The 24,083-nt window shown below is 36.7% G+C and overlaps 1 protein-coding gene across 1 annotated transcript in view; it reads right to left on the minus strand.

Moving 5' to 3' along the window:
- Positions 1-24,083, minus strand: part of CNTNAP2 (contactin associated protein 2) — a 1,078,336-nt gene that overhangs the window by 56,271 nt on the left and 997,982 nt on the right. Inside the window, exons 20-22 of the mRNA XM_079302400.1 lie at positions 20,910-21,155; positions 19,283-19,416; positions 6,663-6,756 (exon numbers count right to left, since the gene is read on the minus strand). Coding sequence (XP_079158526.1) covers positions 6,663-6,756; positions 19,283-19,416; positions 20,910-21,155 — 474 coding nt within the window. The remainder of the gene's footprint in view (positions 1-6,662; positions 6,757-19,282; positions 19,417-20,909; positions 21,156-24,083) is intronic.

The following is a 24,083-nucleotide window of genomic DNA, read 5'->3' on the forward strand; positions in this document are numbered from 1 at the left end:
TGAATAATTTAGTCTATGAATTTATAGTTCTATATAAAGGTCCTAAAAAAAGGTTATCTTATCTTCACATTTATTCATTACTTTATATTGTTTGAGGAACATGTTTATTTTACTATGTCTTGAACATGCTCATGCAGAACGGGTGTTTTTTATTTCTGCAAAGAGCAGCAGAATAATATAAACTTACTTTACATTCTATACTCAGTCTACTTAAGCAGAGTTTAGTAGTGTGAAGATCATGTTGAGCCTTTGAACAGAGATAAATTCCATCTTATAAAGCTGGACAGCTTAAAACCACATAGACAGGCCCAGGCTTCTCTGAGAGAATGAAGGCTGTCCAGGCCTAAGGCACAGTACACATACAACAGAATTCTTTTCTAATTCATACTCCAGAAACTCCCACATTCCTTCATCTTCTCAGTTTCTTCAGCAATCTGAGCAAACTTTCTCCAGGTTCTAGAAAACCTCTCGTGCTTCTGGCATAAGAGGCCATGGCAGATCAGAGGAGGACATAGGCCCTTCCAAATTATTAATGGTGGGAGTGAAAACCAGTACAGGTCTGGAGGGAAAGGTTGACTTGATCCCAGTGATCTTCTAAAACATGGGACATGAGTCACTTCCCTTTCTGTCTGACAACTTCTGCAATATTTTAGTCAGGCTATGTGTTGTTTTTTTATGATTTTTCCCTAAGTGCCACAAATGACAAGTGTCAGATAAAACCTGAGCTATTTTCAATTGTCAAACAATGAGTGAGTTTTGGATTAGACATAACTTCTGTACCTGTTCTTACAAGGAATGGCATATATAATCTGCACCCACAATCAGAATAATATGGCCAGAATATTATTTCTCTAGCTATTTCTGATCAAATCATCAATTCATATTTACATTATTTTTGAATGTTTTATATCTGGAACTAGGGGCACAGGTTGCCCAAGCTAGGTAAATTAATATCAAATTTTAAGATTTGTGCCTTGGCTAATTAAAGACACTTTTTTGGTCAATGTGTCTGTTATTTTAGGGAAGTTCTATTCTAATTTTTGATTTTTCCTTTGAATATACTTGGTGGAAAATTATAAGATGCTATACTTTCAGCTTCAGGAATACTTTTGGCTTTTTTGGTCTGTGTAATATTTTTTTCTAAAAAATGATTTATAAGCCTTGAAGGTGCTCTGAGCTCTTAGATTTTGCTATCTGTGCCATTAGAATTTTATGGGGCCAATGGCAGGCTTTATTGATGCCCCTGCCATGTTTAGTTCCTTTCTTTAAGCCTTGAAAGCAGCTACATTTGAAATAAATCAGTATTAGATATTACACAGTAGAGACAGTATAGTTCCTGTCGCCCTCATCCTCTAAGTTGTATAAGCAAGATATGTCACCTTAACAAAATTCAGAAGTTAGGAAAATGTCAGTCTGATCACCAGAGTTTAAGGTTTCATTTTATTCTATTGCTTTAAGTAGTTATCAGTGTTTTGAATGTCATATAAGACTTGTGCAAATACTGTGTTCAAAATGGCACTTACCAAATTAAATTGCCTTACAATCCCCTTTTTTTTTTTTTTTTTTTTTTTTTTTTTTTTTTTTTTTTTTTTTTTAGAGCCAGTAGATACTTTGGGAAGAACTGTAAAACAATGAGGCAATTTTCTCTACAATACTGGAGAGTGATTTATATGAAACAATTTTCTGAGACATGTTAAAGCACAAGGGAAATAACTTTAGAATTCAGGAGACTCCTGCATCTTGTTAGAGGCTTGTATGTGTGCTAGAAGACCATGAGAATAAAAGGTGACCTTCTGGGGCTGTTGAATGCCCATAGAAGATTTGAAGACTGGGAATCAGTGCAGTCTTTTCACAGAGAATAGTGCAACAGGAAATGAAGATGCAGCTGCCACTACAAAGTATGAGAGAGGGACTGAGAGGTGAAGAAGCACCTGAAGGGTGACAGTGAACAGTGTGTGAGAGGAAATGACTCCAGCTAATTTTTGGAAGAGCAAAGCTGGCTATACTCATGACAACTGAAATTATCTAAGCATTTTATTTAGTCCAGTTTGTCTGACATCTACCTTCTGCATCTCTGGAGCTACAGCAGATAAATCCTGCAATATTCTGAAAAAAGGAAAGAAGATACTGCAGGGATGCTGAGAGGCATCAGTGAATATTCTTGGCTTCCCTTCTTCATTTTGGTTCTCAAACAATAGTATTCACTTGGGCTACTCTCATTTCTGCCTCAGAAGTTATTAGCAAGTCAAAGTGTTTATCATGTCCCTTGGATGGGAGACCTGTAGATAAGAAATGTTCCTTTCTGAATATGGCTTGTAGGTAAGATTTCTCAGAGAAAAACCACATAGACCAAAACCAGAGGTCTGAAAGAAAAGAAAAATTACTTTTGACTGGTTTTGACTGGAAGATCTGTGGGACATTTCTGCCTTTACCAGAAACACTTCTAAGAATCAGTATGGACAGACAGATCTGAGGTCAGAGAGACAGGCAAAATTAAATCCCAGAGGTGTTTCAACCTGGCTGATAGCATTATACAGGAGGAGTAGGAGAAGGAGAATTGTCAAGATGTTTTATTTTGGTATGAAAAGTCATACATAACTCATGCAGGGGAAAGCATATCTTTAATATTCAACTACTACTTGCTGTAGCAGGAGGGCTCCCAATATGACAAGATGCATTCTCAGTGAGATTACAGTACTGGATATTAATGCTGGTGCTCAGAAATGAAGCAGCAGGCAGTTACTTTGAAGTAAGTTGGTGGATGAATTTACTGCATGCTAGCTGGTTTTTTTCTCATTATCAGTGAAAGTTGGCTGAGCTACCCTGCACTCAGAGTGTCTCTCTGCACTGCAAAATGAAGGGGAGCAGCAGAGCTCAAGCTGTGCAGCTCTGAAGGCCACACTCCTAACATATATAATGAAGTGTTAGCCTCATTATGATCATGAAGTAGTAGTAGATACATGTCAAAGATGTGTAGTGAAGAATACTTTAATTATTCATGATCTATTTACAGCTTGGCACAATTTTCTAAGATAAAAATTTAAAAAGTTGACAAAAAGTGCCCTACAGTATAGAGATTTAATTCTAAACTGGTATTATATATATATACACATATATATTCACAATGAGTTCATATCAGATGGTGTCAATGTCTAAAAGCATACCCAAACTGAGAACCAAATATGACTATGCCTATATCCTTTACAAATTTTTTCATCAAGAATATTAATACCCCCTTTTTGATGATGGTAAATGCTATCATAGAGATAAAATGTTCATTCTTTGACATGAAACAAGCCCTCTAAGTGATGAAATTCTGTAGTTGTGTGGAAACATGGAGATCAGAAGCTGGTATTGAAAGTGTGTGATACTTTTGGTAGGATGAATTACATTGTAGGTCATTGATGTTACTCAGCTATAAGGGCTGAAGCACCAAATTAACAAGCTTTTTCTATTGAAAGGAAGTATTTATTTAGGAATAAAGAATGATTACCTCTTGGAATAATTGCCATTGTTCACTGCTGGAAATTGGAAGTATTCTGAACTTTTGCTTCCTCTCTATTTGTAGCAGTACCTATTCGTAGACAGATGCCATGCAAGAAAAAAAACCCAAACAGTTCTTCTTTCTATAACATACCCAAGCCATGAAACAATATAATTTATCTGTGTGATGATGACTTGTATTAAGTCAATTGTTTCCAAGTGGATATTTAAGTATTTCTGAAAATAGACAACTTAATTTGGAGTGGTTGGTGGAAATGAAGACAAGAAGCATATTTCCTTTACTTCTCTGCTGCTTTCTCAAGAGCAACTCATGTCTGATCTTGGTTCTTCTCTGCTCATATATCCTGTTAGACAGACTCTCAAATCATTTCTGTTCACCAGAATGATACTTTTACAAAATCATGTGTAATCATGTCTAGCTAATTCCTTATAAATACATATTAAATGCCAAAGAAGTATTCCACTTTCAATAGTAAACTCCAGACTAGGAGACTACAGGTGTAGTTCCCTGAAAAGTTTGTGAAGAGAAAGCTGAGTATTGCATCCAAACCCTCTACACTTAATGTAAAATTCAAACCTCTGCTATATTCTACCTCAATAATGAGCTGCAAGTCGCAGCCTACATGAAAATGTAGATGCCTGTCACATTGTCTAATTTCCCCATTTTTGTCATCATAGCTTTTCACCCAGATATTCCTGTTTTCCCTCTTGCCTTGTCTGTCAGCCATTAAAGGCTAAATACATCTAAATAACAGATTAAAGAACTTCCTCGAAACATTAACAATACCTTTCTATGATTTTTTGTGAAATCTTTAATTTCTCTGGTGCTATTATTTTTGTTACTACACACTCATGTAAAATAGGATTTTTCATTTGTTATGTCTTTCAGCTTCACACTTCAAATCATAATTCATTTTACCTAGCTAAGAATTATATACTAAATGCCTTTACCTACATTTTTCCCAAAGGCTAAAATTATTTTATATCAGCATTTTTCAAGCCTGTGAACAAATGCATTTTAAAAAATAGTATTTCAAGGAAACAGAAAGCATCTCAACTTAAAGAAGAAAAGTTCTCCCTGACTGCAACTCAAACATTTTGCTGTTGTTTCTGATGTGACACTCCCACTTTACAGAAAATATTCTGAGCAGTAGCAAAGCAACATTTTATTCATCAGTCATATTGTTGTAACCTAGAGCAGAGAGGGGTGTTGCATTGTGGTAGGTGTTGTATAAGGGATCATTTTTGACAGGGAGCAGATGAATTCTCTATCACAGCAAGCACAGCTGTGGCAGAAGTGGCTGCTCTATGCAAATAACACTAATAAAAATGGAAATAAGACAGACAGAAAACAGTTTCCCAGTAAGATTGTTCCAGAGTGCTCTTCAAAAACCCATCTGTCTAAAAATAAGGCCTTGCATTCATTTTTGCTGACAAATAAGAACTGTATGGGAACAGCAGAAACTGAATGCAAGTGATGCCAGAGTAGCAGTGAAATGGGAGGCTTCTCCCATATTGCCCATTTGGAGAATGTAATTGCATATGGACACAAATTGCAACTTGATCTATGTATCCAGATCTGTTGGTTTTAATCCCTCTAGACCACTAAATATGCCCAGTCAGTATGATGTGACAGCTTGAGGCTTTAAAGATACTGAATTCTCCCTACCATGCCCTTCAAACTGCTGTACTTAGGTGACTCTGTTAACTGAGCTCTTCCCTTGATCAACATGACTCCGAGAGCTGCACAGTAAAGCTCATCAACAGATATGGTCAGTTACACAACAATTTTACACCAGGAAATCCATCTCTTTACAATGAAGTTCAATTTTTCTTTAGTAGAAAGAGTAAATGGCTTTTATTTTTGTTTTCTTGTTTGTTTTATAGTAGTGATGCATTTTTCTGCTTAATAAAATGCCTTATTTGCAAAGACATTAACAAGCAGAGAGGAAGAAGAAAAAAATATTCTCAAAGGGCTAATATAATCCCATGCTATTAAAAAAATTGAGTCAGACCACCAGCTCCAGTCCAGCTGCCCAAATTAAATGCAATAAAGTGGGAATGTACCCAGATTCCAGAGACTGACCAAAATCAGACTGCATCATCTTTCATACTATCAAAAGAACTGACTTGGAAAGTGCTAGAAAATAGTTCATGACTCTCCTGATAGCCAGTCATTTTGAAACTTTTTATTTCCTATTTCACGGAAGTTCTGCATGTTAAATTAAAAAACCACAACAAATGGAAAAGTGTATCTACAAAAAATACCATTAGCTATGTGGTCCACTTCAAAAAGCAGTGCAAAGTGTACACAGATTAATGCCTTAAGCATTTAACAAAGAAAAGTTTGTGATTTTTCTGAATTAAGCTCTTCACTGAGTTCAAGCAGCCATATCTATGTACAAAGCACTTAGAGGGAATAATATTAATTCCCCTTTATCTCAGATAAGGAGAAAAAGCCCTCCTTACAAACTGTAAATGTTGGGAAGAATTGTACCTTGAAGTGAGTAACCCTGGAAATTCATGTAAGAAGCCAGCAGCAGAAAAATTAAGCAATGGAATGTAGGATGGTCAAAAAGTGAGGCCAAGGCACCTGTATTGCCCCTTGAGTTCATCTGAGGAGCTGTGCAGGAAGTTGCTGAACTGGAAATAACCATGAAATCCATAAAAGAAAATGTCCAGATGAGTGTTGCCCCAAGGACCTTGCTGTTGGGTGTTCGTGGGAGAGAGTGGTGGTTTGCCAGAGTTATGAGACAGTAATGCCACAAGAGGATGCAATGGGATAAGAAGGTGGTCTGTGCAGATAAAGACATTATACAAGGCACACAATAGCTTCACAGTGAATGGTAATATTCAAAATAACTTCAGCATCTCCTAGCAGAAGCACTGGCCTCAGTAATTTCCTTGGTTTGCCTTCAGCTGATACCAAGAGGGTAGTGAAACTTCACAAAGACAATGTTACAAAGGTCTCTTTGCCCATACCGTTTTTTCCCCCCCATGTACGGCAGAAATTTTTTTTTTTTTGCTCATCAGCCTCTGTAACAGGCTGAACACAACCCCTCCTATAGGTATAACCCTTGAGTCATCACTTATATCACATACCCAGCAAGCATCTTGCTACACACACATCATTGTTCCAGTATAAAATGAAACCTTACCTATAACTTTTCCAAGGAATAGTGCCTTTGGGGAATTGAACTGAATGTCAGATGTGGCTGGCAGGCTGTAACTTGTTGGAGGGTAGTGATCAAGCTGGAGAAAGAGAAAAGAAATTTTGAGTATTTTGAATGGATCTGCTTATTACAGTTCTGATCAATCAGATTTACTTCATGGCATCAGTTTATGGCATCTCTTATTACTGTCTAATACATTCTACTTTCATTTTCATAAAGGGAGAACAATAGTAAATACCCTTCCTTCCATATCTGCCATCTACACAGTTTCCAAGGCCTGTAGAATACCTACACTGAATATATTTTTGTTCTGATTGCTGTAGAATCACAACAGTTTTTGCTTATGTGCTCTTCAATTGCTAAATATAACAACAGCATCAATAATAAACCAACTTTTTATTTCCATAGAAATAATTTCCATTTGGGACCTATGTTACTACTAAAGTTAGATTTACATAGCTGGGAATTTCAGACTAGTTCAGGTGTTGGGCATTTTTCTTTTCTCTCAGAAAAGGCATAAATTAATAAGGCATTCTTTTTTGGCACTTCATGCTTATTACTTTCTTGTTGGGAATGTTGTTCAATCTGATTGTGATGATACCTATTGAAACCTAAATAAATTCAAGAGTAATCAATTTAGCTAAATAATTTAATCTATAGGAAATGCATATTGTCCCTGATATGGCACAGCAATCATGTTACATTAGCATATTTCCCCCTAGATTTTTAGCTATTAAACAGAAAAATGTAAAGAGAGTAATGAAATGTATTGTCTATGCTTAGTCATATTGCTATTAACATAGTTTAATATAGCTCAATAGAGTTTTGATTTCACATTTCATAAAGGTAATTGGGATGAATTTTTATCTTTACTGTTGTTATCTGTTTTCTTAGATTTACATGTTTATTACACAGGTTAAAGAGGACAGAGCAATAATAGTTTATTTTATTCAGGCCTTGTCTTGGCACAAAACAGGATAGAAACTCATATATATGATTTAAGACTTTGCAGGGTGCAATAGACTGCAAAAGTAATTCTCAAGAAATGGCAACTCTACAGGACATGCAATATGCTCACATATCTTTTTGCCATAACTCTGATTAAAAAATGTAATTATTGTGGATTATTTTGTTTTAATGATACTGCAAATGCTCAGCTCAGTAGTTAAAAGTAAATGAATGGCAGGTAGCATAGAACTGAAGGCCTGAATCCCCTGATATCCTGGAATACTGTGAGCTCAGGTGGCTGTAAAGCCTACTGGGGTCATAAATCTGCAGAGGCAACCATCTTGGAAAACTCTAACAATTGGAGTCCTGCCTTTCTTATAATTCCCCATAAAACATGAAGAAGAAAAGTGCATATTCACAGTAGACAGCAAAAGCAGTCACTGCAGATTGCAAGAAAGGTCCAGCAAGTCTTAATGTTCAGAAATTATTTTTAATTTATCATAACTAGTATTCACATTGATTTTGAGATAAATACATGGAAAAATATAATTCCATCTTCTTACTCAGAAAATAATGAGCTTCAGTTTTTCCAGAGTATTGTGAACTGTTTTTCTTAGATTTGTAATAAAGAGCAGAAATGCATATTTTACGTGAAATTAGAGCTGTATAAATTTAAATTGAAAAGAGTTATTTTGGAAACAGTGTAGTAAAGTTAATACAAATGGTTGAAATACTAAACTGATCTCAACCTCAGGCCCTACTAAATACAGCCTCCACTTGGGTGCTTGCTATTGGTTTTCCAGCATTGAAAGAACCAGACCCATTTTCAATGGGAAATGCAGGCATATTAGGTGAAATAAAAATTCTTTTGTTACTTCAGGACGAAAATAGAAATGGCTTAGATCTATCATGGTATTTATCTTTAAGGTTATTAAATGAAAAGTGCAGACTTTAGAGAGGTGCATCAGGTAAAGATTGGTAAAAACTAATCCATAAAACACTGATTCTCTATTGTCTCTTATGCCAAGAGGTTAACCTTGTGTAACTTCTTTGCCTGCAGTGCAATTGTTTCCAATACATACATAGGATTCATTTTCTAGGTTTTCCTTTTATTACTATGACATAAAATATGGTGAAGTAACTCTGATAAATCAATTAGGCATGCTACTACACACAGTAGTATGTCAGTATCATCAACATTTGGGTTATTTTTCAGAATCAGTCTAGAGCAATTTGAAAACTTTTTATTGTGATCTGGAATCTAGGCAGTGATGTTGATCAGATCATCATTAATCAGATAAAATAAGAATAAATTAATATCAATCTATGTCTATAATCAACTTATTGATGTATGCTGGATGTCCTACAGCAGTAATCATGTGTTCAGTGTCAGAGTAACAAAATATTAGTAACAAGTAATAAAAAAGCCGTCGTTGCCAAATGTACAGGCTGCCTTTACCTGTGAACATGGGTTGTGTCTGCAGGACATACATTAAAATGAAAAGTCAATTTAAATGATGAACCACTGAGAACATTTACACAGACAATGACAGAATATCAAATCCTGCCAGCTGTGGCATGATAAGATTACCTTTGTGTTCAGGTAGTGTTCAGTATTTAGAAAGGCCCTCTCTTTCCCCATCTTGGAACAGGTTAGCTAGCAGTAACCTTGGCCAGATTTAAAAAAAAAATCCCTAAGTCCTTCAGTGATCTCACCTTCCCTTGGGACTTCAGCATAGCAGAGCATTCCACCCCTGTACTGAGGCAAAAGGGATTGCAGCAATGAGAGTAATGATGTGTTACATTGCAGCTCTAACAGAAACAGTCTACTGCTGAGGTTTGCTCATTTAAGCAGATCTCTTGTACTGAATAAAAACCTGAATCTAGCCAGTCACATATATTTTTCAGATATTGTTGAAGTCAAGGAAAGATATCCCAATTGGTTCAGCTGTGGATTGTTTTAATGACTGTCTAAAGTTTTGGGGTGGTCTGATTCCGAGTTATAATAAATCTCTGTTTAAAAGCTGTTGATACCAATTTTCTGGGGCAAATATTTCTGATCAGTGATAGAGCCAGCTCCTGTTCCACTGCCAGCTCTGGCATCTCTTGTCAGGGGACACATGCAGTTCTTTCAACAGCAATGCCTTTCTCTACTCCTGGCACCTGGAATGAAATGATGCACCACAAGACAGTGAGTCCAGCAGTGGGTCCAGGGAACAGTGGCTGAGGGAGTAGGGAGATTTCTGTGCACTTGCTTTTATTACATGTCTTTGTACTCAACTAGAATTACCTAATAAAATAAACGTGTTTTTTTTTTTTTTAATTTTTTTTCTTTTTTTTTAAAGAGGCAGTCAGCCTAGGGCTGCCTTGCAGGCTTGCGAGTTAAAGCAACACGCTGAATTCTTTCCAAAGCAGTATGTTACTGCCACCCAGTGGGGGCTCCAGCTCCAGCTCCAACTGAACAGAGCAGATCGCAGTCTTTGCACGAAATACTAGCCTACCAATTTAATAGAAGACACATAATACAAAAAGGAATTACTAGTGTCAAATGATATTTGAATGATAATTTGATTTCCTTATTTAATGAAAATTAAATCTCTGTATACACAGATTTTGATGTCATGATTTTGTAATAAATTACGGTTTTAAAATAAAAGATTTTTCATTACAGCTACTTTTCTTTAAAAACTCAATAATTTCATTTGAGCTTCATATAAACAGTGTGGCTTTGAGTGTTACATAGATGAAAGTAGGTGGCAGTTTCTGAGGAACTTGCAGTTTCAGTTCTCAAGTCACATCACAGAAAGACAGACTGCCTTTTTCTGAAGTTGTTTGGATTTAAGCAGAGGTTCAATAAAATGGTCTTTCTTTTAAATTACTTCTCACTTAGACAATAAAACTAGTCTTGATGGGAGTTCTGAGATTAACAGACATGTCAATCTAAGGGCAAACATAATGTCTGTATCACCTTAGTACTCTTGGGGAAAAAACCAGTATAAACACAAACACATACTTTACATACCCTGTGGATATATTTACATCTGAATCATTGTCAACTCAGCCTGCTGGAAAGTTAAGGTTTTTCTTTATGCCGGAGACATTTTATAAAAAAATTGTCAAAATCAGACATAATAATAATAATGCTGTAGGGCTTAATCTCACACCATCTGATATCAATACAGTTCTGCTATTGAATTCAGCAATAGCAGGATAAAGAAGGGGGTGTTACCATCATGATCAGTGTAGTATTTCTCTTCTGTATTCTTATGATGATTTATCACTTGTGTTAACATCTTCTCTGGTCCTGAGGAAAGGCGTTTTGTGCTAAGTTCTGTAACAATACACAATACAAAATGTTCCTACTCAAAAATGCCTAAAAAGTTAGAACAGACTAGGAATGTGACCCCAGGAAAATAACAAGGTGGTATACAGATGTTTAGATGGAGCTCCTCACAAGTATGATAGCAGTGTACAAGAAAGAAGAAAGCTGATCATGAAAATCAAATGAGAGGTATAATGACATTCTTTTTATTGGTGCAATATAGATGATTATTCACCTGGTAAAAAAGAAAAAACAAACAATATTTTTAATACTGTGATCTTTGATTTTATTTTTTTTTTTCTAGTACAAGAGGAAAGGAGCAGATCGGAATGGTGATGTGCAATTGCTCAGGCTGATCATGGCCACTCTAAATGCAATTCAGCTCCTTCCTTAGTGTGGCACTAGTGCTCTGCTGATCTGTTTGTGATGGGTCAGGCCCTTGACCCAGGTTAGTGCAGATCAGATCAGAGCCAGGGCAGGGACAAGCCATGTGCTGTAAATGAGTACTGGATCCAGAAAAACAGGCAGGATCATAAATCCAGCAATTTTTACTGCATTGGAATTGGACTGACACAGACCTGCAGGCTCACTGCTCATCTGGAACACAGGAAGAGGAACACTTCACTGTTGTGATGTAAGGAAGACTAAAGGCTGGCATTGTGCTTTGGGCTTTGCTGATGAAATTTCTATAGAGATATACTAAATGCTATTTTAGAAACCACTCCTAAAAATCTGTTTTGCTGGTATAATGCACTGATTTAGCCTTCAGCAGTTGTTCTTTTTTTAATAAAGGTCAACTACAGTATTTATGATAGTCTCTTTTTTTTGCAGGGAGTTAAATTAAAAATGTGATTAACGGGATACAGACATGGAAAAAAAGTAGATACATTGCAGAAAAAAAAGTTCTATTTTTCTTTTTTCTGCTTTAAAACTTGAATCCTTTATGGGCAGAATACTTGTATATATACCCGAAAGCTGCTGTTCCTCTGCTAAATAATGACAGGGGTAATTTACCTCCCTCTAAAAAACCACAAAATTTTGGATAAAATTTAACTGGAAATGTAGAAACAAAATGTAACAGGAGCACTGATATGGAAAGGCACACTATTTAGTTTGGCTGCCTTCAACTCAAACGATTCTCTGATGCTTCTTTCACATATCTGTTGACTTTTTATTGCTCTCTTTAGTAGATGAATTACAATAAATGTTAACAGAAGCAATAGCAAGTCATATAATGCCAAGTCATTAAAATTAAAGAGATCTACCTCAGCTACTATAAAGATGACTTTCACAGGACATTAATTTGTCCAGTGTGTGCTTCCATACAATGGAAATCACCTATTTTATGGTAGATTTTGACTTTTTTTAGCTTTGTCTTGGACTCTGGGGTTACTTAATGATTTTTTTGTTCTTCCCTTGTTTCTTTAATTCCAACAAAATTGCATAAAACCAGCCATCACATAGGCCAAGGAAGAGACACACACACACTCATCACTGCAAATACATTATAGAAGAAGGAAATAGTTTCAGAATAACCGATGTAAGTAGCACATTTGTGAGGTGGAAAAGCCTGCTGATACACTCTGCAGACCTTTGCTCTGCTTTGATATGCAGACTCAGGAAATACCAGACTTCACCATGCTCCCTTCTGACCTGAATGGCCTTAGCTGTATTTCCAAGGAAAATGGGAGTGTAGGGTGGGGAAGACATTTCACTTCTGGGTCTTATCACGTACATGGCCTAGACACAGGCAAAGTTTGGGGCAAGGCAGCTGAAACATGACTCTGAATCCAGCAACATATGCTCTGCTAAAAGGATATGAGAAGAATGGATTTGTAAAGGAGTTCCTCTCCCATGGTAGGTTTTTAAAAAGTAGAAAATAAAGAGGAATATTCTTCCAAAAGCCCTCTAAGTTTGAAACTATCTCAGCTGATGCAGAGAGGGTAAAACTTTTAAGAAGATATCTACTTTGTCATCTGTCTCTGCCTCTCTGCAGCAGCTACAGGGAAACCACAGGGAGCAATGCTTCTCCCAGGTGGGGGTGTATGGATGATGCTGTTCCCATTGTTTCATCATGTTTTTCCAATGAGGGAGAGATATGATGCCATGTCCTGATGTCCAGGGTGAGGATATTCCACCCACTAGTTTGTTGATAAGTAAAAGGAGTTCTGGTTTTTGAAAACTTTTGGTCTGTCTTGCAAAAAGATGAGATTCAACGGGGGTGTGCTGGCTTACCTTGGCAGGTGCCACTAACCAGCTCCATCACACACAAAAGGGGAATGGAACTTGTTAATTTATGAGGTTCCTGTCTATCTGTAACTGGTCTCTTTAACTGAAATATTATGTGACACACTGTAAAAAAAATAAATTGAGTAAATCATTGAAGGTTTGAACAACAAAACTGCTCAAAGCTCATGGTTATCCTGTGAGCACAAATGAACATATAAAAAATTAATAATCAGTGAATTATTTGCTCATTTCTGATTCTGGTACATAAAATTTAAATTCTGTTCTGCTGTTTCTTGCTGTTGTTTACAGACACGTTTCAGTATTGAATGCCTGGTCATTTGCAACATCCTTATAGTTGGAGGGAACTTGAATTATGCGAAGATCAGAGTCTGTAACTGTTTATATTCTGGAAACCAGATGTTGCTTAGGGTTATAGGCATGATATACTATATCAATAAAAGCTTTGTCTTATTTTCAAGAGTTTATTGATATGTATTGGTAAATTTTTATGCTACTTTGTCATCTATTTGTGAAAAAAACCCCTATATTTTCAGACTTGAGTAAAAACCACTTCTTTGTGACTTCTGATTGAAAAAATAGCTTAGCAGTTATGGGTAAACTAAGTGGTAATGCATTAAACATGCAGATCTAATTTATGGCTCTTCTCTAGAAAATGGTCTGAGTTTGCCTTTTTGTGGCACTAGCATTTTGAGTAATACATTGCTACTACAGAAAAGCAATACATAGTGAAAAGGATGTATCCCCAGGGACTTTAAATAATTCATTTCAGCAGGAAGGCCTTTACTATTGATAGAACAAATGAATTTTTTTTCCTTTAAGCAAAATGTGTTTGGAAATTCATTAATTATTCTTTTAGTATAATAGAATTACCTGGGTATTAGGAAACAAAGCAGAGGGTTAATTGTTGCACTGATGGTAGCTATGGTTTACCTGTGATTAAAGTCCTGGGTACTTAAAAAACATATTTTATTCATGTCAATGGCTGTGAAATTTGTAAATATTGTCTGACTGGTTCCTTTCAAATCATGAACAGTACTTTCCCACTCCCTACCAGTTCAATGTTAGCTAAACCAACCTTTAGATAAATCTGGTGTCTAGACAATTTGCAGCACTACCCAAAGGATGCTGAGGTAGCATAATTCCCAGAAAATGAAGGAAATAAATAAAGATGGTATTTCTACATCATTTTGATGGTATAACAATCATTGCCATTTCTAATCCTAGGGTAAATATTTTCAAAATGTGACTCAAAGGGAGAGTTTTCAGAGAAGAGTTAAAAATTGTTTTAAGTGTCAAAACCTGTACATGGATGAGGGTATGCTAAAATAGATCAGTTCATTTAGCATATTGCAGACTAGATGAATAGATGTTTTAATCAGCATCTCTAAGAAAGTGTAAAGGGGAGTGATGCCTGACATTTCTTTCATCTATCAAGCATATACACAAAGATCCCAAAGTTAAATGTTGAAGTCTGCAGAATTCAGACTGTAAATTAGGTGCAAATTATTTACAGGAATGGCACTTATGAATAGTAAGACACATCCAAAGGATATGGTAAAGTTTCTGTCATTTGAAGTCTTTAAAGCTAGATAAAATGTCTTTCTACAAAATTTGTTTTACTGCTATCATTATTTCTGGGTTAGCTCCAGAAAATAATTTAGTGAATTTATACAGCCTCTCTTATGCAAGAGCTCAAACAGTGATCATTTTCTGTTGAGGCTTCAAAAAATAGGAAATATGATAGTTAGATGTGATTCTACAGCAACAATAATGATGGCAGATGAAATTATAGTCTCACTGAAGTCTATGGGAAAGTTCCCACTCGCTTTAATGAGAACAAAATTTAATCGACAATTATAAAATCTTTGATATATTAACTGCATTTAAAATGGGGATCATATGCAGACTGCTTTGCTCCACTTCACTCACTTTATTTTATTGCTGTTATGTTTACCATTTTATTTTGTAATTCAGATTAGTTTTGAATTAACTTTGTATGATTTACATTTTTAAAGCATCTAGGAGTTTGCAATTGTTATCTCTTTTCAAGTAATGCAGAGCTCTAAATGGAAATGGACTTGCAAAAATTCTGTTTCTTCTTGATTTCATTTGGATAAGGGTCAAACATTTCATTGGTCCTCTTTCACAAAGATAGGTGTATATTCTTGCTTGCCTCTGGTGAAGTTGGAAAATGGAGATTTGTCCAAGTACATTTTGTGTATTATTCTCAACCTCAGTTTAGTTCAGGTTCCAGATCTAGCCATAAAGCCTCATAATTTAGTTGATTTTGAGTAGAGTCAGTAATTAACATTGATTATATGGTATTGCTGTGTACAGACCCTCCACCACAGCTAGACATATTGTCCAAGCCTGAAAGAGAGAACTGTCAGCCATCCTTCTTTGTGGACTTCTGAGAAGATGAGCAGTGACTGCCGATAATTGTCCTGAAAGCATACTGAGAGTTTAGTACAGAGTTTCTTCAATGTCCTGAAGAAGTTACTCTGGTTTAATCTTTTTCAAGAATAAAGAAGGTGTTATAAACTGTGACTCATAACCCATTACCAGAAATGGCTTTAAAGCAGAGATGAAGAGCTGGAGACCTGTTGAGAATGTACATGTAAGGAAGCTGACAGGCCCAGTTTGAGTCCTGCTGACTATCAGCTTTATTCCACTAACAATAAAAGAACATAATACTTTTTTTTCCCTTTCTTTTTCTTTTTTCTTCTATTTTTGACTTTGTAGCAGGCTGATCTACCTTTGTGCAACAGAACATAAAAGTCTCTGATCCAGATTCCATCTGATTTTACTCTAGGGACATGCAAAGAAGCAGAAGGTATGAATCTTGCACTCGGGATGCAACTATCAGTTTTTTAAGGTACAATTTAAAGCCTGCTGGAGGCAATGGAAGGCCTTTCATTTACTTCAATGGGCTTTGGATCAGAACCTTTGCTAGGGAGCTTTTGTCCTTGGCTTTCTTCAAAGAAGATTTTACTGATGTGTGAATAGTGTTAATCACCCATGAACACTTGGTAAAGAGTGATCTAGTTTTTATAATATGTAAAATACCCTGCTGAAGCATGAAATCTTTTAATGAAGTCAAACAAAGTAAAGCTTGCCCTCCATAACCGAAAACTCAGCTCTTGAAATTCATTTATTGGAATAATGCATTCCCCATCTGTCAGTCTGGGCTTTTTCTTGCCACAGGTGAACTAATGAAGCCTTGGAAGTGTGCCATGGATACTAGTATCTGGTATTTTACTAGAGGGGAGGGACAGGAATTGTAACTATCAAATGTTAATTTTGCCCCCCTCATGAAAATGAGAAAATAAGCATATCTTTTCCCCTGAATTTATGTAATTTGCTTTTTCTGACGTGCAAATTGACTGTATATCCTCAATCTTATCCTTGAGAAACCACTGGCAACACAACTGAGAGCTTGTTATTTAATGTAGAGCTAACTATTGGTTTGTCTGCAGTCAGAGAATGCATGAAACTGAAATATAAAAACCATTTGACAGGACCTTTGCTACTTCAGTCTTGAGTGCCACAGTATGTTAGGAATAGGTATACAATTATAATAAAACCAATTTTAACTAAATATTTCTTCACGGGTTTGTTACCTTATGGACATATAGTATTGTGGATATGTTGATTTCAACTCCCACCTCAAATTCTGATTTTATGTAAATAATCAGCAACCTCCTGTCTGCCAGCATGTGGTGAAGTCTCAAAGAGTTCACTAATGAGCCTTTTTTTCATATTTATATGTAAGTGAAACTCCTGAGAATCATGATAAAACTCTGATTCACACAGTTCATATGGTACCAATTTATTGCCTGGCTTCAGATTTTTTAAATCTCTCTGGCACTACAGGGTTATTACAGTAAGTTAGAAAGACAGGTACTCTAAGTATGTTGCTGTTAAGATCTCAAAAATACTGAGTGCTCTTGAATTGAAGCTTTGATGAGAAATAAATCCTTCTTGTGACATTTTTATGCCCTGTAGAGAAGTGGAAGTGTGAGCAACAGCACCTGGCAAGCAAGCTGTCTTCTTTAAAAGCAAGCAAACCAGCTGCTCATAAGGTTGGAGAAGGATTTAGCAGGAAATAAAAGTCTACTCAAATGTTCATAGCTCAGATCTGCAAGAGAAAACTAAGAGCTCATGATTTGTCCTCTGAATACTGAAAAAACCTGTATTTATATCTTCTGTATTTTCCACACTGTGGGGAGTTCATTTTTGAACAGGAGTAATTTTCAAGTGAACAGTGAATTTAGCAGATTAAAATTTCTGCTCATATCAGTTCTCTTATTTACAGAAGGTAAAAAGATAAGTGATAAGTTTATTTTAACTAATGGAGGTTAAACAAATTTTGATAGAAATAGTCTCTTTCAGGATACTGTTGGGATAGGATTTCTGGATTTGCTTTGTATGGGACCCTTCTTTCCCTTTTCTTCCATGTACATCAGACAGATAACCTCATGTAATAAGTCTCAAATGTATCTAGTTATATAAATGTTTCTAGTTATATAAATCAGTTGTATTTGAAGCACAACAAACAGATTAAAATTTTTTTTACCCCAGAAAAGCAACACTATCAAAAATGTTTCTGGCTCTTCAAAGTTCTAGACAGGCAGAGGTCTCATAAAAGACTGGGAAAAATATTGTTGGGACCCAAGTTCAGGTAAGTTGATGAAGGCTGGAACATTTAACTATGTACATAATTTCCAACTTGGCAAGGTGTCTCATCTGACAGCTGCCTAAATCAGGCAGCTGGGATTCCATAGGAATGCTATACTTCCCCAGAATAAACACATTTAACACCAGAGAGACACCAAACTATAGGTCTTCCTTTGCTTCCATCTAGCTGTATGAGAAATAAATGCAACAGCAAGCAAAACAGAGGCATATATCAACATATATTCCTCTCAACTACCAAAAGCCTGAAAAGAGTTTGGATGTACCACCTATACGTATTTTAGATTTTTTTAAATTTTGTGAATAACTTTCTGACAATTCTACTTCTGTGCATTCAGTGTTATTTTGAGTACTGTGAGTCTCAGTCAAATGACATTGTAATGCACTGAAAGGTTTTCTTTTGATATCCTGAAACAATAATTGTCAGGGATTTATTTTGTCTTTAGGTAGGTAATACTGTGATGGCTACCATCCTTCAGCTTTTGGTTTGGTTCCCAAGGAAACTTTTTTATATTTCATTTGTTATTGGTTTTGGTTTGCTTCTTCTGAACCAACAAATCCAGATTAATGTCTCGCATCCACCTGACTCACCTGCCAACAAAATTGATCTTACACCCTGCTCAAAATGCTCTCCATGTTTGCAAATGTGTCAACAGGGAATGAAAAAAGAGTTCTGTGGTGACCACAGAGAGGAGTCTGCCTGGAAACACTGACTGCTTCTTGCAGCACTCCCCTCAGTTATTTAAATAGCATTATACTATCTCAAATTGTGAACTGAGATAAATGAAGAGATGAAGTTCCTACCTGTGTTGTTCCAAAACCTAAATAAGCCAGAGGTATGTGCCATCAACAATACTCTGTCCCAGGCTCGTGTGACACAAGCACTTAGGCATCTGCTCATCTTCGCAAAACAGCTCTTGTGATTTCCCTGGACTGCAGGGTAAATTTAAATTTAAAGACTTCCTCATTTGCAGAGTCAGGACTTAGAGAATGATATTATTTACATCAGGCTTCACTACTATTTAAGATGCTGTAGGGTATCCCTTGTGGCTTCAAGCTGCTGCTCCAGAATGGCACAGGTTTATCCTAAGTCCCATGTTATCTATCAGCCCAGATGTCTGATGCCCTCGAGCATCTACAGTGACACCTGTATTAGCCCAGCTGTCATCACACTAAAATGAGGATTTCAGAACAACATGGGTTGTTGCAAGAGAGGGAGTGAATTGCTTTTATTAATCCCTAGGAGTGTGATCTGCAGGCAGAACCCCATCTACTGTACTTTTTATTTTCTAAAGTTCATTATTTTCTAGCACTGATCTTTTCAGAGGACTGCAGACCCATCAAGAAACAAAATGCTACAAGACATGAGTAATGGAACCAAGCAATTTACCTGCAGTATGATGTCCCGTCCGTTCCGTGTGACATTGACAGTGTGGGGCTGCCCATTGGCCATGTTCCTGTGGTCAATGTCAATGTTATATGGCTCTTTGGTGCCCCCGAGGTTGTACCGAATTTGCAGATTCCCTAGTGAAAAAGAAAAAAAATGTGAAAAGCACCCTCAGGTATTTTGATCGTTATTCACCAGCTATTTTCTCGTCTTTATTTTCACATACAGCTGTTATAATTTCACACTTAATTGCTCTCATAGCTGGTCTCTGCAGTAAGAGAAGAGCTGGCTTTTGAGATTATAAAGTTACTGGGCTGAAACTGCCTCTAGTTTATAACCCAGAGGTGTGCCAATGACCAGCATTTCCAAACCACAGTGTTTGTAAATACTCCAGACTGCAAACCAAACAAATTGGAGTTATGCCTTGAACAATATGGAAAATTGGTGCAAAATTGAGCACATCAAGTAACACTTTATTGTTGAGATTATCATGCTTGCTGCAGTAAAATTCTTTGAAATTATACAAAGCATAACATTTTCTAAAGAACAAACCAGTGACATGCATTGAATGAATAAAGGCAAAATTACAACAAATTAGCACTGACACATAATTCACACAAGTGAATTTCTTGCTTTCACGTTTAATTGTTGCTGATGGGTGACCGTCTGGACTTCCATGGAAATATAGTATTATATTGTCAAATAAAAACCTGAGGTTACATTGTTAGAAAAGTATAGTCAGGAGTGGCTAATTGATATTCATAACATACCACCAGACAGATTTTTCTTCTCTAAACAAAAGTGAAATGTCTGCTCTTCATAACACATTTAAATATTTGATTAAAAGGAAGAATGTTTGAAAAGGGAAGTGCTGCCCTCACTCTGCATGAAAAATGGAAATATTCTGGCCCAAAAGAGCAGACTTAGACCTCTATAACTATAGTTGTGTGATGTTGGATTCCTCTCATGCACGTCCTTTCTTTCCCACAAAGGGAAAAAAAATGAGTGGCATGTAGAATACTCATATTATCCTATAAAAGAGAAGAGTAGTAAAATCATCCTAATTATGATTTTCATGGGCACTAAGGCACTATTTGAAATCGAAGTATATTTAGTTCATATAGAGTTTTAATACTGTAACAGCAAATGGTCCATAGCTGACCTTCATCCATTACCAAAATGTTTAGGACATTATATACTATACTACATCCATATTTTAGTCACCTTAGTGAGTATGCAGATTTTCAGAACAGTACATGACACTTTCTACTGACCACTACAGAAATTGCCAATTCAATTATTCAGTGCCTTCATGTGCATGTTTGCTTGTCCCCACCATATTACTGGTTCATGGCCAGGGTCTGACTGTTATAGCAGGTTTTTGGTTTCTTTTGTTTGGTTGGTTTTGTTTTGTGAAGGAGGAATGGCTAAAGAAACACCACTAAACTGAACAGTTACATCAGCACCAAATCTAGTAGAAACAGAATAAAGGTTTAGATTTCTAAGTGCTTTACTTTTATGTGACAAGGGTGAAGACACTTTCTCATTAGTTCATTAGAGCTTCTCCTGAATGTCAGCCTGGTATTGTCAATTGTGTCTTCAATGGAGAGAGCCTGGAGCAGTTTCTTACCAGAGGGGTTCACAAGCACAGCCATGAAGTCCAGTGTGTAGGAGCTGACATACAGTAAGACACAAGGGGACTTGGTGGTGCTGAAGCTGAAGCTGAGCTCTTCCTTGTTCAAGCTCAGGTCAGGTGCTGTGATCTCAGGATCGGCAGAACTCAGAAGTGTCCGGCTAACTAAATCCTTCATGCTAGTCCCTGGGGAGTGGAAGTTGTAACGAAGCCACATTCCTTCTTCAAAAAATGCTCCCACATCTTGAACAGAACAGGAAAAGGAGGATGAAAAAAAAGGTACATTAAATGTGCTGATACCTTTTGGTTGAAACATATTGTGACTTGATCAGGGCTAATCTGTGCATGTTTCTACTGTTGTATATTTAGGTCAAGAGGCTCACTATTTTCCTACAACAATGGAAAGAACAACCTCCATTTTATTGGTGGGTACTTGGGTTCACAAAGCAAAGGAAATATTTCCTTTGGGGTACACAGGAAGCCTATGCCTATATCTCATATTAATACTACAGACAAGAATAATTATGATTTAAATTTGTTCTTGTTGAAATTTTGCAGTACCTAATGCTCCAAAGAAAGAGATACAAGGAAGAGTGGCTTAAAGGACACAGCAAACAACCAACAGTCAAGGAAAAGGAAAAACAGCAGCTCTGATCAGCAAATTTGAGTGGATTTGGAAGGACCCCAAAGGAATTATGACAATTCCAGCCCCGAAAAGGACTGGATGCAATGCTTGTAAGTTATCCAGGGCTAGCACAATCCTTCATGAGAACTCCACAACAATGATGCCCTTATGTGAGATAAAATTAACTAGGGAGTTTGACTCAACCGGGAACAAGAGGCAAGAGATATCTCAACATAGATCCCAGAAGGTGCTATAGTTTTCAATGTGAAACAAGATGTGGTGTTCCAACACTCTGTATAGAAAATTAACCTACTTTTGGCAGAATTAATACTTTCAGCTGAAAGAGCACAAGTAGTCCTTCCCATAATAATGTAGTCCTGCCTCTGCCTCAACATTAAAATCATAATTCCAGGCTGATGTTCTTGCAGCAATGGCTGACTTTGATAACCTCCAGCAGGAACTACTGCACAATTGGCCACCACTGGTATCATCTTCTCCACTGGGAATCACTTCACTCACTTCCTATGGCAGTCACTCATTTAGAGACATCATGGTACCGGATCAGCTGCCCTGTCTGGGACAACATTGTGAAAGGAAAGTTTTAAATGATATGTGAACTTGATTAAAAATGTGTGTTTCATTTCCACTTCAAGTTACATTTTGTAAGATATTAAATAATTATTAAAACAATCATAATCTCATGAGTACTGCATTCAATGAAGGGCTATAAGAAATGCTTAAGGCCATAAACAGTCTTTTAAAAAAAGGTCTTTCATTGTCTGCTACTTTTCTACATGATGCAAAGTTGCCCACCTAAACAAGAAATTTATTTTTATTTATTTTGAGTCTTCACACAATTCTAAGCAAAGGCTTTATCTCAAAACACATGAAGGAAGATGGCTATTTTCAAAGCTTTACACAGACACAAAACAAGTCAGGAACAAGCCTGGGGAATTCATTCAGAGCGGCTGAGCAGAGAATAGGTAAGAGGATAGGTAAAACTGTAGAAGTATATTGATGATTCTTTCCAGAATTTTGCTAAATCTTATGCTGGAAAAGCTTTATGTTTTCTTGCTAACATATAAAAATTCTCCCAAACTCAAAATATCACAGTTTCTGTCACTAAATGGACATATAAAACACAGACACAAACTGTGGTCTCAAAGTGCTATAAATAATTCCATCATTCTGATAAGATTTATGACTGCAATTTTAAGGAGGAAAGTTAAACCATCCCGAAGAAGTTACGGGAGAGGCAATTTTATTTAACAACTATATTTTGCAGTAGTCTCAACTTTAGTGCTCCTGGATTAATATTGAAAGGTCCTGTCAGGAAAAAACTTCCTCAACTCATGATGCCCTCTGCATTTAAGAGTGGTGTGAGAAACAAGGCATTAGCAAACAAAAATCTAAAGCACCAGCTTCAAATATTTGGAGGATTTGGGCCTAAAAATGTCCCTGTGGCCACTAATTTATTCTTCAGCCCCTGCTTCTGGGGCAGAGCCCTATCAATTATGCTGGCAGACCTGACTGCTGTGCCAGGTCCTGCCACTGCCACTGCTGGTGGAGACTGCAGCCCCCATGGAGACTCCACACACACACTGCACACTGATGCACAATTATGTTTGCCTTCAGCCTGTTTACTACTTGTCACACCTTTCATTTTAGGAGTAATCTTCAGAATTGCTTGGCGCTGTGCTTGCCCAGGGCCTTGTGCTCTGGGAATACTGGGACCTTCAGTCCTGACCTCAGCACTGCTCTAGGGCTGAACTGAAAAGCGTGTGAAGCATTTTTCCAGAGTTGTAAATGTTATAAATTGCTATGTTAAATGTTCATTACTACAAAGAAAGCTTTAAATAAATGGTGCTCTCTGAAATGGTATTCAGATTATTCTGCAGTTCTGTAAGGTGAATTTGATCATCCTTGTGGGCTCCTTCCAGCTCTCAATACTCTATTCTGTGACTTTTTATTCTGAAAGGGTTTCACTATGGAGCAAAAAATGTTCTGTATGTTTAACTTGATTTGTGCTGAGAAAATAATTTTCAATGTAGCTGTATTATTACAGGCATACAGGGTGTTGTAATAAACCTTGAAATTCTCCTCACATGCACATCACCTCTTCTGAAAGGCAGGATAAGAGGAAGGTTTGCTTTGGCTTCGTGAGTGCATTGGGGCTTCAGTAGGAATATATTGAATTCTCTTGAGTCCCAGGTCATCAAAGCAGTTGATGTGCATGATTATGCTCTTTATTGAAAGAAGCTGAAATTCTTGCAGCAGGACTGCAAAGTATTCAGCAAGTCACAGGACCAGGCTGTTTAAACTATTAGACCATACTAAAAATCTAAAAGATAATTTTCTCTATCTTGAATGCAGGTATATGATGACTTGGAAATGCTGAGGGCTGACCAAGGAAGCCACCTACTTTTTCGGTCACAAGCAGTGACCTTGACATGTACACTTGAGGTCACAAGGGTAGCATCTTCCAGAAGTTGTGCTAGAAGGAGTATGGAAATTCTTCATCCAGAAAACAATTCGAGCTCCCTGAA

This window comes from Erithacus rubecula (assembly GCF_903797595.1).
Source record: "Erithacus rubecula genome assembly, chromosome: 3".
NCBI classification, from domain to species: Eukaryota; Metazoa; Chordata; class Aves; order Passeriformes; family Muscicapidae; genus Erithacus; species Erithacus rubecula.